The 22,405-nt window shown below is 34.9% G+C and overlaps 1 protein-coding gene across 1 annotated transcript; it reads right to left on the bottom strand.

The window, feature by feature from the left end:
* Nucleotides 1–1,426: 1,426 nt before the first annotated feature.
* On the bottom strand, nucleotides 1,427–13,829 carry LOC110022615 (phosphoenolpyruvate carboxylase 2). Its single transcript, XM_020721659.1, has 10 exons — nucleotides 13,418–13,829; nucleotides 12,605–12,996; nucleotides 12,264–12,348; nucleotides 11,651–11,873; nucleotides 11,358–11,461; nucleotides 11,162–11,249; nucleotides 5,669–5,823; nucleotides 4,567–5,565; nucleotides 2,428–2,814; nucleotides 1,427–1,846 (listed from the first exon to the last, which is right to left on the bottom strand). The coding sequence occupies exons 1-10, from the start codon at nucleotides 13,583–13,585 to the stop codon at nucleotides 1,550–1,552; spliced, it is 2,898 nt and encodes a 965-aa protein (XP_020577318.1). The 5' UTR covers nucleotides 13,586–13,829; the 3' UTR covers nucleotides 1,427–1,549.
* Nucleotides 13,830–22,405: the final 8,576 nt, after the last annotated feature.

Below are 22,405 nucleotides of genomic sequence, written 5' to 3'. Positions count from 1 at the left end.
ATATATATATATATATATATATACACACACATTATTTCTCATTTTTCATATTTTCATTTAATTCTAATAAATTAAGATCATTTTTTTTATATAACATGCCCAAGTCTTTCTAGGTCTGCCTTTCTTAACATAAGTCGAATCTAAAACATCTACTCTCTTAATTGGATCATCAGATGATTGATGTTTAATGTGACCAAAACATCTAGGCGACTCTCTCTAATTTTGTCCATCACTGGAGCTACACCAATCCTATCACAGATATATTCATTTCGCTTTTTGTATCTAAGTGAAAAGCCACTCATCCACCTAATCATTCTTATCTCGCAATCACTCACTTGCAATTTGTGAGAATTTAGAGAGAAGCTTCAAAACACTTTTAAGAAGTATAAGCGAAAAACAAAAATAAACAAAATGATAAGTATATTACATGTTTTAGCAAAGAAAGATCTCTATGGTCACTAAATTTAGGATGAGGGGTTAGCCACCAAGATCTTCTTATGAACAAAGAAAAGAAGACTTCAATAAATGATTTCTATTTCACTTCAATTCTTCTTTTTCCAAAAAAATTATAAAAGTTACAAGCATTTCATAAAGAAAAGAATATAAGAAAATAAAATGATAGTCAAATAATAATAAATACATGTTAGTAATTATTATTTTTTTTTTATTTTTATTACTTCATCTTTTAATTCCATATAATAAAGTTGTTGGAAGTTTATAAAAAAAAATAGAAGCCTAAAAGATGATGAATGATCATGCTTGCTTTGACTTATAGACTTTAGTAACTTGCTTTGACTTAGACCTTAGTAACTTGCTTTGACTTAGAATTTAGACATTAATAACAAATAAATTATTATTATTATTATAAATCCCCCTAGGTCCATCCATGTGCAAAGCTAGAATTTAAGTGAAATAATCCTAAAACTGGATGACTTGAGTCTTATAAATATCATGAACATAACAAAAGACCTACAAGACATTGGTACATGCAAACTATATCTCTTTCATGACACCAAAGACTGTTTCTTTTCCTAAAAACATGGTCTTAATGATCACACAAAACAAGTTAGAGAAAAATGAGATAGAATTCTAGCCAAACACCAAAACTATTAGAGATATAGCAGTGCATGTTCATGAAAATAGGCCACAAATTAGGCCACAAATTTTCAACAACAACAAAAAAAAAAAGTAATTAGAAGCATGCATCCTCCAAATCATTTTAATTTTGAGAAAAAAGGTGTTTAGGGTACATGGGGTAGCATTACAACGAGTGTCTCATTGCTCAAAAGAAAAGTGCCACCAACAAAAAGTTTGGCAGCAAACTTTAGTCCAATTTCCATGTTTCAAAATTTAACGCAACCCGCTCGTCTTATTTATTCTAAATCATGGGGGGTAAAATGTAATAGTTCCTCGCCTCGATTTGCAAACTGAGTGCAAAAAAAGGATTAAGAAACCTTTCATAGTTTGATATAGACGAAAGCAAACACTGTTTTACTTAAAAGATACAACAACAAAATGCCAGTGGAAGGCACAAAAAGTGAGGTATTAATTAACCAGTGTTCTGCAGCCCAGCAGCAATACCTTTCATGGTCAGGATGAGGGTATCCTCCAGCCCAGGAGCATACTCACTTGTGGGGTTGAGTTTCACCAGCTCTGCAGCTGGCTTGTTGGAATTCATTATTTCCCTTGATAAATGAGGCCTCAGATTTACATGAAAGCTTGGATCTCTGATCCTTTTGAGGGTGAAGGCTTGGCACACATTCAGAGTAGTGATGTACGCGTCGCGGAGGCGCAGTCTCTGTTTCAAGTAGGGGTCTCCTTCAAGAAGATCTCTATGTCCAGCAACCTAATAAGAATTGTGGTTGAAGATATTCGAATTAAAATAAAAGGGGGAATGCACAAATTAAGAGGATCAAAGTGATTACAAATGAGAGCATACAATAAAATTGACAGCTGATGGTATCAGGTTTATGATTCATGAAATGATTGGTGATCAGAAAGAGTTCCGAAAGGACCAAACAAGCACTTGTTTGATTCGGCTATTCGGTGTATATTTCAACAATCTATAGAATAAACATGAGATATAAAGCCAAAATTAAGTGCATGGATCGAGTAAGATAAGGAACCGAGCACGAAACAATTATGGCCGAGTAAATGTCTAACTGCTACAGATAATTCCATAAAGTAGACAAAAGAAATATAAATCTCAAAGGATCAGCCATTCAAAGCTTTTGATCATATTTAAGATGAGCTATACTTCTTTCACATCTTTCATGCAGCGATCAATACAAAAAAACATCAGAATATTACATTTAAGGAAAAAAAAAATGCTCTGATAAAGTTTCCCTAGATTGAAATTTCCTCAAAAAACAAGGGTGAATAATAATGACAATGAAGCATAACAAATAATCATTAAGCTAAGCTTACCTGAAGAAGAAGAGTTTTGGTTTCTTCAAAGTTAGCTCTGAGCCTCTCCCCAAATGACCACAAATCATCGGAAACCAACAGTTTGTCATATAATGCAGCAATGCCAGGATCTCCTTTAGCAAACACCATCTCAACTAAGTCGATGGTGACCCTAAAGAAAGGCCATTCATTATACATCTCTTGTAGCATGTTAAGGTTTTTTATGTCCTTTGCAATGGCATGCTTGAATGCTGTCCCGAAACCAAGCCAAACAGGAAGGTGGAACCTTGTTTGAGTCCAAGCAAAAATCCATGGAATTGCTCGTAGAGATTCTATGCCTCCACTGGGTTTTCGTTTAGATGGTCGGCTTCCAATGTTCATTCTACCATATTCCGTCTCAGGTGTGGCCTGTGAGGTGAAATCATCAATCATTTTTGCTAAACATAGCAATTTAATATTCATATTGCACTATAGGTGATACAGTAAAAACATTAACCAGCACAAATAACATTAGAGGCTCATCTATGATGGAACCAACAAGCATTAAGAGTCAATTTGTTTTACTTGAAGTGCTCAAAAGTTATTTGATTTCACTTTAATAACAGTGGAAAATATGACATTAATGAAAGGATAGGCTGGAATATTAATTTTGTTTATAACAACAACAACGTAATGAAAAATGAATACAAGAGTGGAAAAAAATAGAACTCATATTGCTTAATTATTAGTACAAGAAATGAGTAATGTCAAAGCATATAGATTTCAATGCAACTTCTTTCAAATTATTTTGTTGGAATTGAGATCTAAACATTTTAGACCTCCATGAACAGAACGAGTTCAAAGGAGAGCTAGATGAAGAATCATCATCAAGAATTCAAGATTATCATTTTAGTAATATTTTGGTATAGATGTTTACAAAATATATTTGAGATCAGCTAACTTGGTTTATGTTTTGTGCAGTTGAGAAAAGTTGTAATAGATGAGATATCCATACATAAAAAAAGGCTTAAAACAATATAAAAAGTTATAGAAAACAAAGGGCTTAAGATTTAATAGAACAAAGGCATAAAAGGTATGCTACTAACATAATGATAACTAAACATTTGCCAATAAATGGGTTTAGAAGATTCCAATGAAAATTAGGAATGATATAATCAATTACCATGGATGTATTTTACAAAAAATTAATCAGAGCATAAATTCTAATCAAAATTGAATAGCCAAAACAATAAAAGGCCGATGAATATTATGAGACAAGGGATGGATGGCTAAAATGATGAAATTCATAAAAAATGCCATGCAATAAATTCTCATGAAGAACGAGATAAAGTTTCTAAACTACAATTAGACCATATACACTAAATGCATAAGAGTTAAACAAATAAAAATACACTAATATCTAGGTTGAGTGTGGTTGAAATGAGAACATTAAAATGAAATCTTGGTAAAACTATGTATAGCATAAAACAAGAAAAGAGTTTATTACATGCAAATGGAGGAAGACATTTACTAAAATGGTGTGCAAAAATTGCAGTAAAAGAAATAAAATAACATGCTAAGAATTAAAGTGTTAGAAAGGAAGGAAAAAAGAAAATATCAAAGTTTATAACTAGGAATACAAAAATAGAATTAACACCTTTAGCAATCTTTAGAGTGAATGGAAGAGAATTTTATAACAAATGGTGTATCAAGGGTCAAAGGTCCCCCAATAGAGGCTTTTGGAAGAACTTGATGTTTGCAACCTAATTCTGTTCCATAAATGCCGTTAGGAGGAGGTTTTATGGAGATATAGGAGGAGGTTTTATGGGGATATAGCCGACGAAGGAGATGATAAATCGACAATAGTAAATGGGTGCTATACCATGTCACAAATCAGCTTTAACTTATAAAGGGAATGAGATGAAGATTTACCAAGGTAACTATTGCTCGTACTCTTAAGAACTTAACGCCCAGTAGTCAAGGGGAAATGGAACTGATCATTGAGAGAACTTGTATAGAATTTTAAAGCTATAGACAGCAACTACTTTCAGCCATGGCAATTGCCGAATTAATCATGATTAAAGAATTCATGTGGATGAAATGCTTAGTAACCCAACAATGACATAAATCATAAAGGGAAAGTATTCAAAAATGGGAGCAACTATGGCAGGAGTTACACACCAGACGAAAGTATTCGACAAAACGTGGTTCTTGGAAGACAATAGAGCGATATTCTTTTGTGGCAACAACAGCCATCTCATCCAGCAATGCTCTCCATTCTGGCTTTGGTGAAATTGGTGGATGCATACCATGCTCAAGTGTGGCTGCAGTAAAACGCTGAAGAGTTCTGAAACACAAATGCTCCTCTCCAAAAGATTGTTCAATTACTTCACCTTGAACAGTCACTCGAAGCGAACCGTGAATTGTATCTGGAGGCTGAGATAAAATAGCCAGATGGGTAGGGCCACCTCCTCTTCCAACAGTTCCCCCTCGTCCGTGGAACATTGTCAGTTTCACCCCAAACTCTTTTGCAACCTTTATCAGATCTTCTTGAGCTTTATACAGCTGCCAAGCTGCAGAAAGACGTCCCGCATCCTTCCCAGAGTCTGAATAACCAATCATGACCTCCTGCTTTCCATCAATTCTGTTCCTGTACCAGTTGATTGAGAAGAGACGGGATAAAGCTGCAGGTGCTGCCTCTAGATCCGCAAGTTTCTCAAAAAGTGGCACGACTCTCAATGGTTTCTTCACCTGGCACTCACGCTGCAAAAGCTCCACTGCAAGCACATCAGATGCAGCAGTTGCCATGGAAATTATGTAAGCTCCAAAACTATCATGAGGAAGCTCTGCTATGACACGTAATGTGTCAAGAACGTCAGCAATTTCCTCAGTTTTGGGAAGGTCTGGACCAAATAAAGGGCGCTTGCCACTCAGTTCAGATAGAAGCCACTCTTGACGTTGCTCCTCAGACCAATCACGATATGAACCTATCCCAAGATGTGTGGTAATAGCATCAAGAACATCAGTATGTCGATCAGATTCTTGCCTGATATCAAGTCTCACTAGGGAGAGGCCAAAGGTTGATACTTGACGCATGAAGTCAAGAAGGCTTCCATCAGCGATAGGTCTATCACCACAGGTGCAGAGAGAACTGTAGCAGAGCTCAAGGGGCTCAAGGAACTGAACAGATGATAAGTAGAAGCCTTTCAAAAAAAATCTAAAAATACAGATATTAATAACAAATGAAATAAAGATGAAAATTAGAAAGTGCAAAAAGTGAAACCTGCTCAACATTGGTAAGCGTGGTTTCCTCAGGAATGTCAGAGTATCCACTTGACAAAAGATGACGAGAACGCTCACGTGTATTGTATAACTTATCCCTAACATCAGCAAGTACAACGCGATATGGTTCATTTGGAGGAACTTGTTTCCAGAACTCTGCAATAGAAAAACAATTTTGAACACTGAAAAACAGCCAAAACAAATTGAAAAAATTGCGACGTAAGGATGAATAGCAGGGGCTCAAGTTTATGAAAACATAGACCATGATTGGTAGGAAATAACTAAAACTGACTTTAAGATGAAGGAAAAGCATCTCCAGGATTAGCATGACTATAATGATTATGTGATGCCAACGATTGCATCAATTATAGGTTTTAGATGAGATCATTTTCTTAAACATTCAGATAGGTGAGGTGTTGCTGACAATGAAACATAAATCAAAAGCTTTGTTTAAACTATAGGACAGGAAAAAACGATAGAAGTAAACAAGATGATAATGATGGGAAGGAAAGGGAGACATAATCAGCAATCAGCAATTTTCACAAAGAAACAATAACCAATAAATATTATTTCAATGTTGCAACTGAAACTGTTGGTGTACTTAAGACTGATTTCACTAATAATTAAATATCGAAGAGCATTTAAATACTTGGCTAATCTTGCTAAAAAAAAGCTTTATATGCATTGATTAACGACATTTAAGTTCATCCCTCCTTTTCTCTCCCTCAATCAATATATAAATAGATCTAAGTGTACATCTGAAATTTAGTATCTCAATTATATAAAATCAATCTAGACTGAACTTCAGAGAATAAATAGGGATGCATTTTGTATAATTGAGACACTGGTGAGCCTTCAAAGGCACCTCACATTAAAAAATACCTCAAGTTTTTAAGATTTATTTTTTCAACAAAATGAAAAGTGTACATCAAAATTGTGTCAACACTATTCCTAAGAAGATCTAACAGTCCAAATGAAAAGAGTGCAACAAAGTAGGACCCACTGACAGGAGACCATGAGGCCCACTTATTCGAACCGGTGAAACTCTCCAAGCCAAGTAAATAAGGCCCAAGTCAATCGAATCACTAGACAGATAAAAGATGACCAGAGAATACCAGAACAAGTCACTCAATCAAAAAAGGGATAAAAAAGTATCCAAGCTAACTGCACAAGAAAACCGATCTAAGAAAGATCTGATTAAGGCCCAAGTCAACCGAATCACTGGACGAACAAAAGATGACCAGAGAATACCAGAACAAATCACTCAATCAAAAACGAGACAAAAAAATATCCAAGCTAACTGTCACAAGAAAACCGATCTAAGGGAAGATCTGAATATGTAGTATCTCCAACAAGATTATATTCACTCCTTTATAAATACAGTGATAATTTTATGAACAAGATACGATAGAAAAGACGTATTACTGTTCATTACTGTCCACTACTTTTTGTCTCTCTCTCTCTCCTGACTGACATTTTATTTTTTGGGTGTGATTCACAGACAAATCAGTATTCAACATCTTAAAATGCGTGATGAGCATGAATTATGCCACAGACAAAAGAAAAGTAGCCCGTGAAGAAGGAATCCAAAATAAAGACAACGCCAAAATACGAACCAGAGATTTTGTGAAGCAACAGATCAAGGAGATGAATGATCAAATGTTAGATGTCATCCGAGATGTGTTGGCTTAAGAAATAAAGCAACACCCCTGAGAGGAAGGGTCGGCGCCCAACGACGGAAGAGTCCCCTAGGCCCTAAAAAAAAAGGCAACTCCCAGCACTTCGATAGTACTGGATCGACACTGATCGATCAACACTGATTCGGGCGTATTGAGGCACCCTGACAGTCCTAGAATGTGTTTTCTCAACAAATCTTTGAGATTGAGCCCCTAGAGAGGTTTAAAATCCTCGCATTGGAGTCCTTCAAGAGCATTACCAATCCGACCGACCACATAGCCTCATTTGAGTCAACTGTGTGTCTGTTGAGGCTTACTGAGGTGCTGAAATGTTCTCTTCTTTACCACATTTAGAAAGTCGATCCTCAGGTGGTTCAATGCAATATTGTTGGTCGCATTGTTCACCGATTTCAAGTGAATGTTTGTGATACAATTTGAGAGCGCCCAAAAGTCTCAAAAAAGCTTATAGGCCCACCTACAGATTTGATAAGGACGGAACGAGAGCCTTCGCTAGTTCATCATGCAATTACAGAAAGAGATGTTGAACGTGAGAGATCTGAAGGTCGCAGTAGCTCATGCCACCTTGCTCAATGGTTGAAGGAAAGACCCTTCCATTATGCATTGGATCTGTAGCGACCAAAGAAGTTGGCTGATTTGTTGCAGCTGGCCAACAATCACAACATTGGACGAGTATAACTCGACTCCGCTTCCTCCAAAGTAGATTCATCCACCCGTTGCCTGTAGAAGAAGGCTCCCTAAGGCGAAGCGTTGAGATAGAGTCATTATTTGCGTCCTTCCACCCGTCCTCGCTACGAAGACACTCAGCCACCCTGGGACCACATAGTGACCGACAAAACATACCACAGAGCGATTCAGACCTGATATCCTCACTAGCGGCCAGCTCATTACAATGAGCGCCCGTTGCCTAACCATAAAGTATCTAAGGAAATTCTGTTGAGAGTTTCAATGTCAAGATAGTAGAAACCATTTAAAATAAAGATTATTTCAAAAGAGTGTCCTTGATGAAAACCAAAGCTTACCTTCGGGACCCCAAGAAATAATGTGTCCACCATCGAAACTAATGGTCACAACACGGAGGAATGTCGACACCTCCAAGGCTTGATTGAATAGCTGGTTAAGGATTATAAGCTTAAGAAATTTGTAGCTTCAAGACTAACGACCAGCAATAAGGGAAATGCTCAGGTAGAAGAAATATCAGATGAGCCACTCCAAACTCAAGTAATTCACATTGTTGTCATAATTATTGTCATCTTTGAAGGAGGTGGAGACTCATCTTGCCAAGCCAGCCTAAAGAGGCTTCAATCAAGAGAACTATGCGCAACCATCCTTGCTCTCAAACACAACTCACCTCCCCCTAGCCTTCACCGATGAAGATTTGCCCCCTAATGATAATCCCTACAATAATGTCATCATAGCACCACGTGAATCAACAACTATTAGATTGGTAGTATCTTCATTGACACTGATAATTCTATGGATATCCTGCTCGAGTCAGCATTTGATAAGACGGGCCTCGGCAGCGACCGCTTAACCACTGCTCTATGGTTTTTCCGGCAATATGAAGGAAGAGCTAAGAATCATCACTCAAGTTGTTACTTAGGAATAGAAGGATAAGTAACTTACTTTTATGTAGGAAATGAAGTTTTTGGGCGAAGGTGAGGTGATCACTGTTTAAGGCCATCTCAAGTAGTTTTGTACTTGCTACTTTCGGGTGGTCGAAAGGGTCAACCAAAAGTTGCTCGAGCTTGACAAGCTATGCAAAGGGGGGCTCGAGACCAGCGAGATCACCCATCATATCCCAACGACCAAGGGCAAAACTAGTAATTTTTTTTAATAAGTGAAGTTTTTGATGAAGAATTAAACATAAGCTGACTGATTTCCTCCAAGACCACTGAGATGTTTTTATCTGCTTCACGGTCGAAGTGCCTGGGATATCGATCGATGTCATGTGTCACAGCCTGAATGTAAATCCAACGGCCCGATCGATAAAGCAAAAGATGATGTCACCGACCATCACTCTAGCTGAGCCCATCCGAGAGAAGATTCGGAAACTACTGGAGGCTAGCTGCATCTTAAAGTTCTAGTATCCGACATGGAAGTTCAACGTAGTCATGGTACAAAAGTCAAATGTCAGATGGAGGATATGTGTGTAATTCAACATCCTAAACATCGCTTACTCGAAAAACAGTTACTCCTTGCCTCAAAATCGATGTGTCAGTAGATGCAGTAGTTAGCCATTCTGTGGTGAGCTTCCTCAACGCATTCTCCGTCTACCACCAAATCAAAATGCACTCAGCCAACGCAGAGAAAACCACATCAGCACTAGCGAGTGTATTGTTATAATGTAATTCCTTCGGTATAAAATACATAAACTACCTACCAGTGAATGATGGTTGTAATCATTGCAATATATATATATATATATATTGAGGTGTATGTGATGCTCTGATTAAAAGCAAAATGCCCGAGTATCACATAAAAATTCTAAAAAAACCTTTGAAACACTCAGAAAATTTAATATAAGACCCAATTCGCTCAAGTACACCTTCGGAGCATCCACAGATAAATTTTTAGGTCACATTCTAACCCAAAGGGAATAAAGGCCAATTCAAAAAATGTGTAGTTGCTAATCGATATGTGTACCCTGGAACACCAAGAAAGTTCAAAAGCTGACTAGCTAGATTGCAGGCTTAAGCCAGTTTATCTCAAAATCGGGCGACAGGTGCGCTGTCTATTTTCAAATCCTGAAGGCTAACAAAGAACTTTAATTGGTCGAACATGTTTTAATATCATAGCTTACTTTGAAAGCTGAATAATTATATAACTCATCCTATTTTATAATTTGATGTTAGAATATTGACGTGTCATTTTTAATTCAAGTTATAACTTTTAACTTAGTTAGAATGTTATATTATTTTTTAATGTTATAATAATGTAGAATAATAATATGTTGTTTCTTACTTTATAGTTTATAGATTATACAATATTCATTAATTAATGTAATTTTTTAAATCTGAGCCTTACACCTCAAAATGCTTTGAGGCTTACACCTCGCTTCACTAACGAAAAATGCAACAGTACCCAATTGCGCAATTTTAAACTTTGGTTTTAATCATGCCTTTATATGTTCATTTTAAATATGGCATAATTAGGGCGATACCTTATATTTAAAAGACATTATAAAATAATTATTAATTAAAATAATTCATCCTTCTATACATTTTAAAAAACCAAAAGATAAACAAACAAATTATTTCATATAGATCATATTATAATTACAAGCACTAAATTTTATCAATTATTATAAAACTCATCAATATCATAGTACAAAAGTTTAATGTCGAAATAAATAAACAAGATTTTCAATATAATATTATTAGAATTCCCATTAAATTTGTTTTTATACTATCTTCTTATTTATTCTTGAAAAGCTAACAATGTGCACTTAACGCATATAAAACTAAACTATTATTTACAAATGGCTCAAGAACAAAATGTAATTCTTTTTCCTCTTCATAAAGAACTTTATATTTACTCCTAAAACAATATATTTATATTCTTTAATCCTAGGTTTTGAGAAATTAAGAAGGAAAATAATGCTATTACACTTAGTTATCATGCAGTTTTACTAGTTATAATACAAGTTTTAACATTAGCAAATTAATCAAAAAGGATTGGGCAAAATTAAGAAATAGAGAGAGGTGAAAATTGTAGAAAACAAAATATAAAAATTCATACTTTTAACGAGCATGGTCTGACATCTTACTCAAATTCCTTTGTAATTCATAAAACTATACCTATATAATGTTTTGCATCTTTCTTTGATGCCCGGTGTAATTCATCTGCTCGAACTCGAAGCTCATCACTACACCGCCACATAGATAACTGAAAAGTGACAATAATAAATGATAAAGATTAGTATTATGATATGGAAGAAATACATGAGAATTTGAATAAAAAACCTAATAAAATAAGACAAGAAAGGATTATAACCTCAAACATTAAATCTTCTATCTGGGAGAAGTACAAGTTTGCAGCCATCATTCTTGCCAATAAGCACACATCCCTCGTGACTTCTGGAGTAACTCTAGGATTCCCTGTATAAATAGAATCAGTAATTAGAGATTAGCATCAATTTGTTAGATCAAACTTCCAAATATTAGGTAGAAATTGCCACTTTAACAGCCCTTTTGTAAAAAAGCTACATTCCTAAGGAAATATAAAATGAAACATTCAATAATGCAACCTTAAAATATTGGAAAAGGCTCATGTTCAAGATATCCTACCATCACGATCGCCACCCATCCATGAAGAGAATTGAATAAGAGGAGCATTATAAGGAACTCGCTCATTGATTCCAATATTTTTCAGAGCAGTATCAACACGCCGAAGAAACTTCGGGACACCCTTCCATATAGTTTCATGGAAGTAACTCATTCCAGCCCTCATTTCATCTTGAGGAGTGGGGGCAGTTCTACGAATTTCATCAGTCCTGAAAGCGGCTTGTATCTGAAGATAATATTAAAGATAAAAAAAAAATAGCATATGAGACATGGACTATGAAGTAAAACAGGGAAATGAGCATTACAATAGTAGTTACTAGCACCACTCCTCATTTAAATTAACTTATTTTTGGTTGATAAAGCCAAACATCATTTATACATTTACATAATTATTTATGTTAACAAATCATAATTAGCTTTTCTGCAGTGTCAAAGCCTATTAATTAAATTAATTTTTATCAATATATTTGTAAATCTAAAAACAAAACTAAGATCATTGCTAATATAGAATCTTTACATGTAATATCAATATTTAAAAGCTCCACATAATATAAGTTGATTGAAGATACATGAACAAAAAAGCATATACAACCAATTTTTTTGTCACAAAACCTACCTCTCTCTGAAGGGCTTCATCAAGTTCCTGCTTGTCATCAGGAGTGATATCTTTGGCATACAATTGAGCCAAGCAATTCCTTATCCTGAGGGAAACATTAAAACCAGAACATTTATTAAAGGATATTAATAAATAACAATATTACAATACAATACACCCTCCAGATCGTCGCAACCACACAAAACTTGATATCCTGTGCCATGGTGATTAAATTCTTGGACTTATGACAGCCAAATTCTAATGAATCCAATTGAACCGTATTTTGAAAAACATATGCAGAAAAGAAAATTTTAACATCAAAAGGAGTGATCCATATCATCTATTAAACCTTTAAAACAAACCTGCCATGCTTCTGAAGCAAGGACCTCCTGACCGACTGAGTTGGATGTGCAGTAAAAACAAGATCAATAGTTTGGTTCTTCAAAGCGTCAAAAACTTCCTCAGGGGACTTTTTCAGCTCATGTACAAGCCTCCTAAGAGTCTCTTCAATATCTGATTCCGTAGCTGCAGAATTCTCATCAACAAAATCTCCTTTTTTCAACTTAATTCTCCTGCGAAAGGCAATCTGAACTTCCTCAGCCAAGTTGGCAAGATTAAGCATGTTCGAAAAGGACTTGGCAACAACTATGGAATCGCCAGGATCCAAACTGGTCAGCACATGCCCAAGCTCCTCCAGCTTCTTCGAGTCATGGTTGCCCTCATACTCAGCAGAAAGCTCATAACACTCTTGAACCTAACAGTAAAAAAAATAACAAGATCAGATACAAACCAAGGCCACAATCTGAAACTGCATGAAGTTCTATTTCTACAATTAAGCCTATGACAGACAGCTCAGAGAAATTTTACTAGCAGAATCATACAATGCTTCAATTCAGCCCACTTTTTATTTCCGTTGGGTTTTCTGTTATTGATTTCCAAAACCAAATTTATGCAAGCTGAAACTAGCAAGAAGATCCTTCGATTCAGCAAAAAGCCTACAACATCCCTAAACTCAGATCCATGGGAAATCAGACATAAAAGAGGAAATATCCAGTAAATTTAACTGGATCTCGCATAGAATTAATCTTAATCAACTCTAGAACCAATTATAAAAAACCGCACACAAATCAGGCGAGTTTCAATCGCACAAAAGAGAAGCTAGGGCTTCAGCTTACCGTCTCTCTAATATCCTCTCCATGAATCTCCTGAAGGATGTCTAGAAAGCGATCCAGCAGCAAGGCGTCGTATTCCACCAGCTTGTCGTCCTCCGACACCTTTCGCGGAGCCAGCAGCCTAAGCTGCGCGTCAATTGACGCGTGCCTCTCCACGGTGCTCCTGGACATCCTCTCCCTTCCTCTACCTTCCTCTCTCAAATCTCAGATGGAAACAAGAAGAGCCCCCTTGTCGCACCGAGAAGTGCAGCAGCGACGACACTGGTTGCTCCCAAAACCCTAGATTTCTCCTACGATTCAGAAGAGAATACGTAGTAAGCAGCAAGTTCCGTATTTGATTGCAAGAACTGAAAAGGTATGTCCGCATTTATAGAAATTGGAGCCTCCCTTCCTTTTTCGTGAGCTCCCCGCTCCGTCGTCTCGCAGATTCGGATCGAAAGTCAAAATATGCTTCGAAAAAAATAGAAAATCGAGATAACCTATCAGAGAGAAGTTGGATGCCATAAGCTATCATGTGCAAGTGATATTTTATCATCATTATTTTCATTATTTATTTGAAATATATATATATAATATAATTAGGTTTCATTTGAGAACACTTCGAATTTTCTTCGTGTTTCCGCGTGCTCGCTCATTTCTTAAACTTATTTCATAGTTTTTTTCGCAAAAATGATTATTTTTCTCTGTTTTAAATTGCAGATTTTTCGCAAAAATGATTATTTTTCTCTGTTTTAAATCGCAGATCCCCCCCTCTCTGTTCCGCCAGCATGACTTTGAAAGACACTTTACTGAACGGCGACATTCACTCAAACCAAGTCTTAGGCTTCGTTAGAGAAACGTCGACGCTTGTGAAAGTTTTCATTTGGTGAATCAGCATCTGACACTTGTGAAAGTTTTCATTTTTTGCCATTATGGACCGTGAGGAGGACGACATTTCGTGTTCTATCAATCTGTCTTTCAAAAGAACTTCGTTGAATGATAAAACTGTTCCTTAGACTTCAAAAAATTTAAAATACTTCCAATAAAAATATAATAAGTCGAAAATTTTATAACACCTTAACGTTTCTATTATATTATTATTTATGAAGGATGAATGCTATTTTAGCCAAATTCGATAAGGCCAATAAACACATGAGCATTTGGGTATTTCTAGAAGGTGATTTCCACAAATAGTGGCATATATTATTTAGATAAAATGAAAAGAAATTAAAGGCAAGTTATATTATTAGCTTATTTGATTCAACTATTAAAATATCAAATTGATTATTTATTTTAATTTTATTTTAATTTTATTTTATTTTTTTTTGGTAATTTTATTTTTTAAATTTGTTCAAACTAATAATAAATAGATTAGTGATACTTCATCAAAAAAATCATTTAGTTAAACGTAAATTTTTACACGAGTATTTGATTAAAAAAAATTTTGAATTGCCATTGAGATCATATGAAATTCATCTTCAATAAGTTAAATGTCAAAACAAATGTTTCACTCGGACGAACATAAAGAAATCAAAAATGGTTTTTGGCGGACACAAAATGAGTTTATTGTATTTAGAATGTAGGGTTTTTTTTAAAACTTGTTTGGTTTGAAGGGAATGAAATAACAAGAAATATTTTAGGTAATTTCAGAATCACCCTTTATTTTTGGCGTACTTTAAATTCAGCAAATTTCGTCAAATTATAATTACACTACAATATGTGGTTGTAACTATCACCCATAGACGTCACTTATCAGTGCCATCATAGACAATCACTGCTAGCCACATGGCACAACTATCTACCACTTGGTAGTAATCCCCTCACTTTAAAGATGAGGTGGACATGGCAAGATGAGCTCCCATAGTTGATCATTGTTATAGATTTCCTTGACAATTGACGCTGGCAATCACTACCAATAAACACATTTGCCTAACCACCATCACCAACAATGTTGTGCCCATTAACACTAATGAGGTTATCATCTAAAATCTAAAGCAATATTTACATTCGATATTAACTCCAGTGTCAACATCAAGAGTAAGCTTATTTCTCTCCTTTAACACTAATGTTGACTCTTCTGAATGTTAATAAGGTCATTTCCAAATATTAACACTAATGCAAATACCTAACATTAACAACAACTTTGACTCAAATGTTAACATTTGATGTAAACCCTAATGTCAAAACATATCATGCTAATCAAGGTTGACGCACATCATTAATATCTACTTTAATGCTCACCAATTCCAAAAAGGTCATCACCCATCATATCCGATAAGACCAAAGCATTTCGTCAAAACCAATATCAATGCCCTTGATGTCAATAAAGCCATCAATCATCATTGCTAGTAATATCAACATTTGTCATTGCCATTAAGGCTAATGTGCAATATCAACACTAAAACTAATGTCATTATAGTTACTTTAATTGTCTAGTGTGTTTGCTCAACACAATTATGCTTGACGTCATTAATAAAGTTGATTCATCTCATCAATAACTAATGATGACATCACTTTTTATCAGCAATAATGTTAATGATCATCATCCCCAATAATATCAATATCCACCAACACAATAAGAGTGATGAATGTTATTAAATCAAACTTTGATTCTCCTTTACGCCCATCAAATAATTATGCATCATCACAAATGAGTATGATACTCATCGTTTATAACATCATCATTTAATATTGCCATCATTGTCAAAGCATAGTGTTGACACAAAACATCTATATAAAATTTATGTCATATATAAGATGGGGTCGATTAGCATTAATAACAAAATTTAAATTATAATTTTGAAAAAAAAACAATGCATATTTTTATTTAATAATTAAAACAACAAGCAAAATAATTTTTTTTTTATTTTAAAATTACAAAATTTATTATGCAAAAAACATCAAAAATAAATATATAATCATTTGATTTTTTTCCTTTTATCAGTCATAACTAGTTATCAAAGATAAAATTTCATAATTAAAAGTAATTAAAACAATTGTGCAGCTATGATCTAACCTATGTAAGACTAAAATTATGATGTGCTTCATCATATCACAAAGTGCCAATTTTTAATAAAAAAAAGTTAAATTTAGAAAAAAGAATAGGAAATATGTAAGTGTAAACTAACTTTTTATATTTTTTTACCAATGCCTACATCTATGCTTTGAATTCTCTACTTAAGCTTTTCAGTCCTCTCTCATTTAGCCAAATCAAGAAGGAGAAATCTTATTTCTTAAAAGATAATAAAGAAACTCAAATATTTCTTTCACTCCACATGGATAATTCACAACACAAGTCCATTAAGTGGCAACATAAATCTACAACCCTTCTAACAACCATCTTCTTAAATTGGAGGATCATAGAAAATGTAGAAGAAGAAGATAAATTATTTATGAAAACTCTCATGAAAACTCTTTTCTATAGTTTATAAATAAAATCTCAAGTAATTTTTCTCAGAAAAATATTTGTTTTCTAATATTTTCTCACTATTCCTCACCATGTTTCACATTTGAAGCATGAAAAAAATATTTTTTTGTTAATTTTATTAGACTCAAACATCTAAATCTATGAATTAAATAAAATATTAATTGATCATGCGATAAGATTCGTATGGTATAATATGATACTTATCTTATGGTATGTTCATTTAAATATAATTCATATTTATTAGCCCATAGTCTTGGCTACTTAATTAGATGACTTTAGAAAATTTATTGTATAATATGATGTGCATTCTACAATATGATTTGTTTCATATTTGAATTTTTCTCATTAAAAAAATTAATTAACCAATTTCATCATTTTAAATAAAGTTGAGTGATGCAGTTATGGGAGTTTCCCATAAAACAAGCAAGTCGGTTGAATCGGCTGGCATAGAGGAGCTGATCTAAATACTTCTTGAGGCAATCGGTTCAGAATATGGTAGGAATACTTCTTTTCCAGTGTTCCGCTCGATCGAGCGACACTTTAGGAAAGGCAGCACTGTTATCATTCCTTTTCTGTTTTTTTTTTCAGATAGTCTTTATATTGTTGATTTGTTGCATTAGGGTTAGTTTTTGTTCAGTGTTGCTTTTAGATTCCTTTGTGAAGTTGTTCTCCATGTTCTAGGGTTGTATCCGAGGAGGTGGTGGTGCTCTGGTTGTATCCCACTCTGAGGTGGCGATGTATCTTCCTCTATCTTCCTCTCTAACCCTTCTCCTTCCCTTCTATTAGCCATCGACCATTCATCTACCATCCCCGTTGACCTACATCCATTTTCTGTCGTTGTCTTGTTGTCCAATATTTCCAATCTGCCTTCCAGCACCCTATTCCCCTGCAACCTGCTGCTAACCTTCCTATCTAGCCCTCCCAACTGCCCCCTTGCTGACTGTCAGGCACCCCTATGGCACTTCTCCTTGCTTTTCGGCTCACCTCACCATCACTTAGCACCTTTCACCACCCTTCCCTATAGCTTTCCCTATAGCCCAACTCTCTCAAACCCTCAAATCAGTTACCAACCACTTTTCCAACATATCTGACATCCCTCTGCCCTTCCCATTTTCCCTTATCGCTTCGTTGAGGCCATCATCACTCTCAAATCTTTGTTGTTGGTCCTAACAGAGAATTGTTTTGCTATTGTAGTTCCCTTTTCCATTTATGCCACATTGTAACACTATTTCAATATTATTAAAGTTGCTTTTTGTTTCTACAATTCTCTAACTAGTTCTGGTATTATTTGTTATCAGAGCTAGCCTTACTCTAGTTAAATCCTAGGGTTTTCTAGTATCTACCCCTTCCCAAGCCACCCCACCAAATTCTTTTTTTTTTTTGTTTTTTTCTCTTTCTTTTTAGGAATGACCAGATTGTCTATCGTCATATAATTTCCTTATCTGAGTAAATATATCTTCCAAATCAAATGAATGATTTAGACAAGAGAGAAATTGAAAAAACAATGATATACGACAATGAAGACAAGGGAGAAAAACACGTGGAGAACTTTTGTCGGGTAAACTTCACGTGATAGCCCAAGAAAACCACAACCAGAGATTCAAGTTTGTGTGCTTATTATTGGGTCAAAAGTGCTTATTATTGGGTCAAAAGTGCTTTAGAAACATATCTACCTTTTGTCGGGTAAACTTCACGTGATAGCCCAAGAAGGTACCCTTGAAATGAGATTGGGTCGAAAGTGCTTTAGAAACATATCTACGAGGAAGACCTACAAAAGAAAACCACAACCAGAGATTCAAGTTTGTGTGCTTATTATTGGGTCAAGAGAGAATACTCTCTATAAAAGGAATCAGCTTATATTTGTATAACAACTGGTGAGAGGGTGTCATAAATGGCAGTTATCTCACAGAAGCGTCCCCACATTTCTCCATGCCTGACTTGGCCAAGCATCAATTTTTACGGAGGAGGTTGTTAAGTACAATTAGGATGTTAGAGACATTCCCAATCCAAATGGGGTATAAGTCATTTATGCAAAGTGTTTACAGCTTTGTTGTTGAACCTCCTTTTCTCTTTTTTCCAGCCACATCCTCGCCACCTCAGTGGGTATAAGTCCCACCTCTTGAAGCTCCACCTGATAGTCATAAGACAGATTTTCATTCCTTTGACCTTAGGTCGACTACCTTCACAACCAAGTAGACTTAAGGTCTACATAACTTGGGATGACAGATCTACGGTATCCTAACCTTGCTATCTCTAACTTTTTAAGGATTTTTTTTCCTTCTTGTTAACACCTCTTTTGAGACTTGTCGATTCCTTTAGCAAATCATTGATATCGTCTCGTGGGCCTCGCATGCCTAGGTGTCGCCACTTGTAGTAGTTACGATAATTAATCCTCTGCCCGATAGCCTAGTATAGATATCGAAAGCATCGGGATTCTCCTTTGAGATGATTTAAATCCATTGGTTTTCCAAAAAACTGAATTTCATTAATAATAAAAGTAAGACCCTTTTTATCAACATTTTTCTTGAACATCCCCCATGATATAATTAACCAAAGGAATATCTTCCTTTGAAAATGATCTTAACCCTAGAACAAACATTTATACTTGATCCCTTAGTTGTGGGTTGCTTTCCTAAGGTCTTCTTCGCGGATATGTCTCCAATGTATTTTAGATCCGATATCGTTTCGGACGTATGCTTTGGGACTATCCACGCGAAATTCACTTTACTAAATTCATTTATGTTCTCTCTCCCATTTGTCTATTTCTGGCATATATTACTCCTTTCGGTTTCCTCTCATCTTTGGTTCATTCATTTTATTCAAGAGAAAGAGTTACTAGACTAACACAATAGCACAACGATTATAAATAGATAAGCTGGCTACTCCTTTAAAAACAAATGAGATAAAAAGAACAAAAACAATGTAACCATTTAAGATATATATATATGAGATTCTATAATTACAAAATTGGAGCCCAAAGTAAGGAATTTTATGTGTAGTGCCTCAACATTAATCAAACAATGCCACAACGTCATTTTTAGAATAATTTGGACACATAAGTTGAGATCATGGTGTCATAGTGCTATTTGAGGAGTGCCTAAATGTTGATCAAGGGAAGATTTGGTCCAAAAGTCCAAGAGCTAGGCATTGGATTGCAAGAAGTACTGGAGTATTGATGAATGAAGCTTTCAAGGCAAAGAGTATGACACCTCAACACTATAATTTGAAGCACCATCTCCCTAGAAGGTGGCCATTATAGGTGAAAAAGTTGGAGAGCTAAGCACTTCAGTGTTATAGCTCAATGTCGCAACACTAAATTTAGGATCACAACACAAAGGCCCTGACCAATCAATTTTAATCGGCAAAATTTGAATGATATAGGAATTATGATGGTGGCTTTGGAGAGTTATGGTAGTTGGGTCAAAGAAGAAAAATGGCGGAAAATGAAGTTGAGTCTAGTGTGTGTTTTCTAAGTGTAGATTAGGTGTGTCTTGAGATTGTGAGTGAGGCTGTAAAGTGAAAGTGACAAGTCAAAGAAGTAGGTTGCAGTAGGAAAGCAAGGAGGAAGAGGAATCAAATCTAGGAAATCAAAAGTTAGATTCCTTCATTTGTACTTTATTTCTTCAGTGCAGAGATTGAATATTTTGTTGCTTAATTTTTCTTCTTCTTTCTATGAGTATGAACTTAGTATCTAAATTGTGGTGAAGCTAAGTTATTATTATGTAATTATTGTGTTTAAGTTTGAATGGAATAGCTTAGTTATTATGTTACATTAATTTTTAGTTTAGTCGTGTAATTGTTGCACACACATTAACATTGTTGTGATTTATGAACATCAAAATAGTTATAGTATAACAATTAGAGAGGATCAAACAATTATTTAAGCACATAATAATATAATACTAAGAGATTTATAATCAAATAAGAAATATTCTTATTGTACTCACTTAAAAATTAATTAGTCAAAGAATATAACTAATAAGTGGAAGTGATTAGGTTTTTGATTATCGACGAAGTTTAGAAACTATTTATGCTCTTGATTGAAAGTATTTCTAGACAAAATATTAATCAAAATTATCCATAAATTTAGTTCAAGCAAGCCATGATTCCAGAGTTTCTTTATCAATTTTAAATTGAAATAAATATCACTACAAAGTGCAATTTAAATTTTGTTGTGATTCTTATTTTTATATTCGATAATTTTAATTAAAACAAAAGGTATTATAAAAATTAACATCTAACTTATTAAAAGATTCATATTTGATCCTCATGTGAATGATCTATAATCATTTATATATTACTTGAACAAAACATACACTTACATACACCATTTTATCCAGTCAATACACTTATTTATATTTTGCCTTACATATTTCGTTCATAGCTTTGTAAGTCATAATTCATTATCAAAAATATCTTTGGCTATTTGGAGGGTGGAAACCCTCATATAATCACTAGCTTGAGTTCACAATATAATGAATGTATTATGCTAGTGTTCAATTAATTATGTGAGTCCTTGCAGAAAGGACTTAGTAGTTAAAAACAATCAAAGCCCAAAATTATAATCACATCAACCTAAAGCCTATACGATTTCTTGTCTAAAGAACACACTTTCCACCATATTTGTCATAATACGACCACGAAAAAATTGTTTCCATCTAAGTCCCTTAAACTATCAAAACTACAAGTGCTTCACAAAGTGATATATCAACCACTAGCACATGACACTCACCATATGGACCATCTAACTTTCTCTCTTCCACCATATTTTTGTCACAACACTGCCTCCAAAAAAATGTGTTAACCTCTTGGTCTCTCAATCTATCAAAATTACAAGCATTCCACAAAGTGATATATCACCCACTAGTGCCTAGCACTCACCTTCTAAATCTCTTAATTTGCTCTCCTATTCAAAGAATAATCAAGAAAACATCCATCAAATGTCTAACAACTTACATTTGGGATTTATCTGTTATGAGAGACGTGAATAAACCACATAAACTGATTTGAGAGACTTGAAGTAAGACTTCAACAGAAGAACACAAAACAAAAAACACAGAAAACACAAAGAAACACAATTTTTAATTTGGAAAAAACCCAAGAACAAAAAAAAATCACCGAATCACCCAATACCAAAAAATTCACTATAAAGAAAATGAGGTGAATTGTATAAATTACACCACACTCAAGCCTGTCCAAACTTTGGAAAAATTTAAGATGCTCCTCTCCTCTCCTTTACGTAAGAAAAATTGAAATCACATACATTCCAATTGACAAAACAGAAGTTTTAATTGGAGAATGAAACGAATTCGGTTATTGGCGGCGAGGGTGCCACGATAGTGGCGATGTGGGTGCTCCAACTGGTGATGGGGTGTTGATTTTCAGGTGTTGCATTCTCATGCTCTCGGATTTCGAACATAAGTTGGGTGACGCGTGCTCTCTTCCAAGCACTAGGGTGCACTTATAAAGTAAAAAATGTTTTGGGGCCAACGCCCTCGAACCTAATACAGGTGGGAAAGCCCACCTCAAACCCCTTAATAAACTCACACTATCAAGCTTGATTAGTGAAACCGAGAGCTCATAGT

This window comes from Phalaenopsis equestris, unplaced genomic scaffold (genome assembly GCF_001263595.1).
Source record: "Phalaenopsis equestris unplaced genomic scaffold, ASM126359v1 Scaffold000198, whole genome shotgun sequence".
NCBI lineage: Eukaryota > Viridiplantae > Streptophyta > Magnoliopsida > Asparagales > Orchidaceae > Phalaenopsis > Phalaenopsis equestris.
This window is presented reverse-complemented; position numbering and strand designations above follow the sequence as displayed.

Bases quoted from the DNA above. Each gene is read 5' to 3' on its own strand.
- LOC110022615 (XM_020721659.1), bottom strand. From the start codon at position 13,585: ATGTCCAGGAGCACCGTGGAGAGGCACGCGTCAATTGACGCGCAGCTT. The intron at 12,997-13,417 runs GTAAGCTGAAGC...TTTTACTGTTAG, and splicing joins GAGAGGATATTAGAGAGACG to GTTCAAGAGTGTTATGAGCT. The intron at 2,815-4,566 runs GTGTGTAACTCC...TTCACCTCACAG, and splicing joins TTGTCGAATACTTTCGTCTG to GCCACACCTGAGACGGAATA.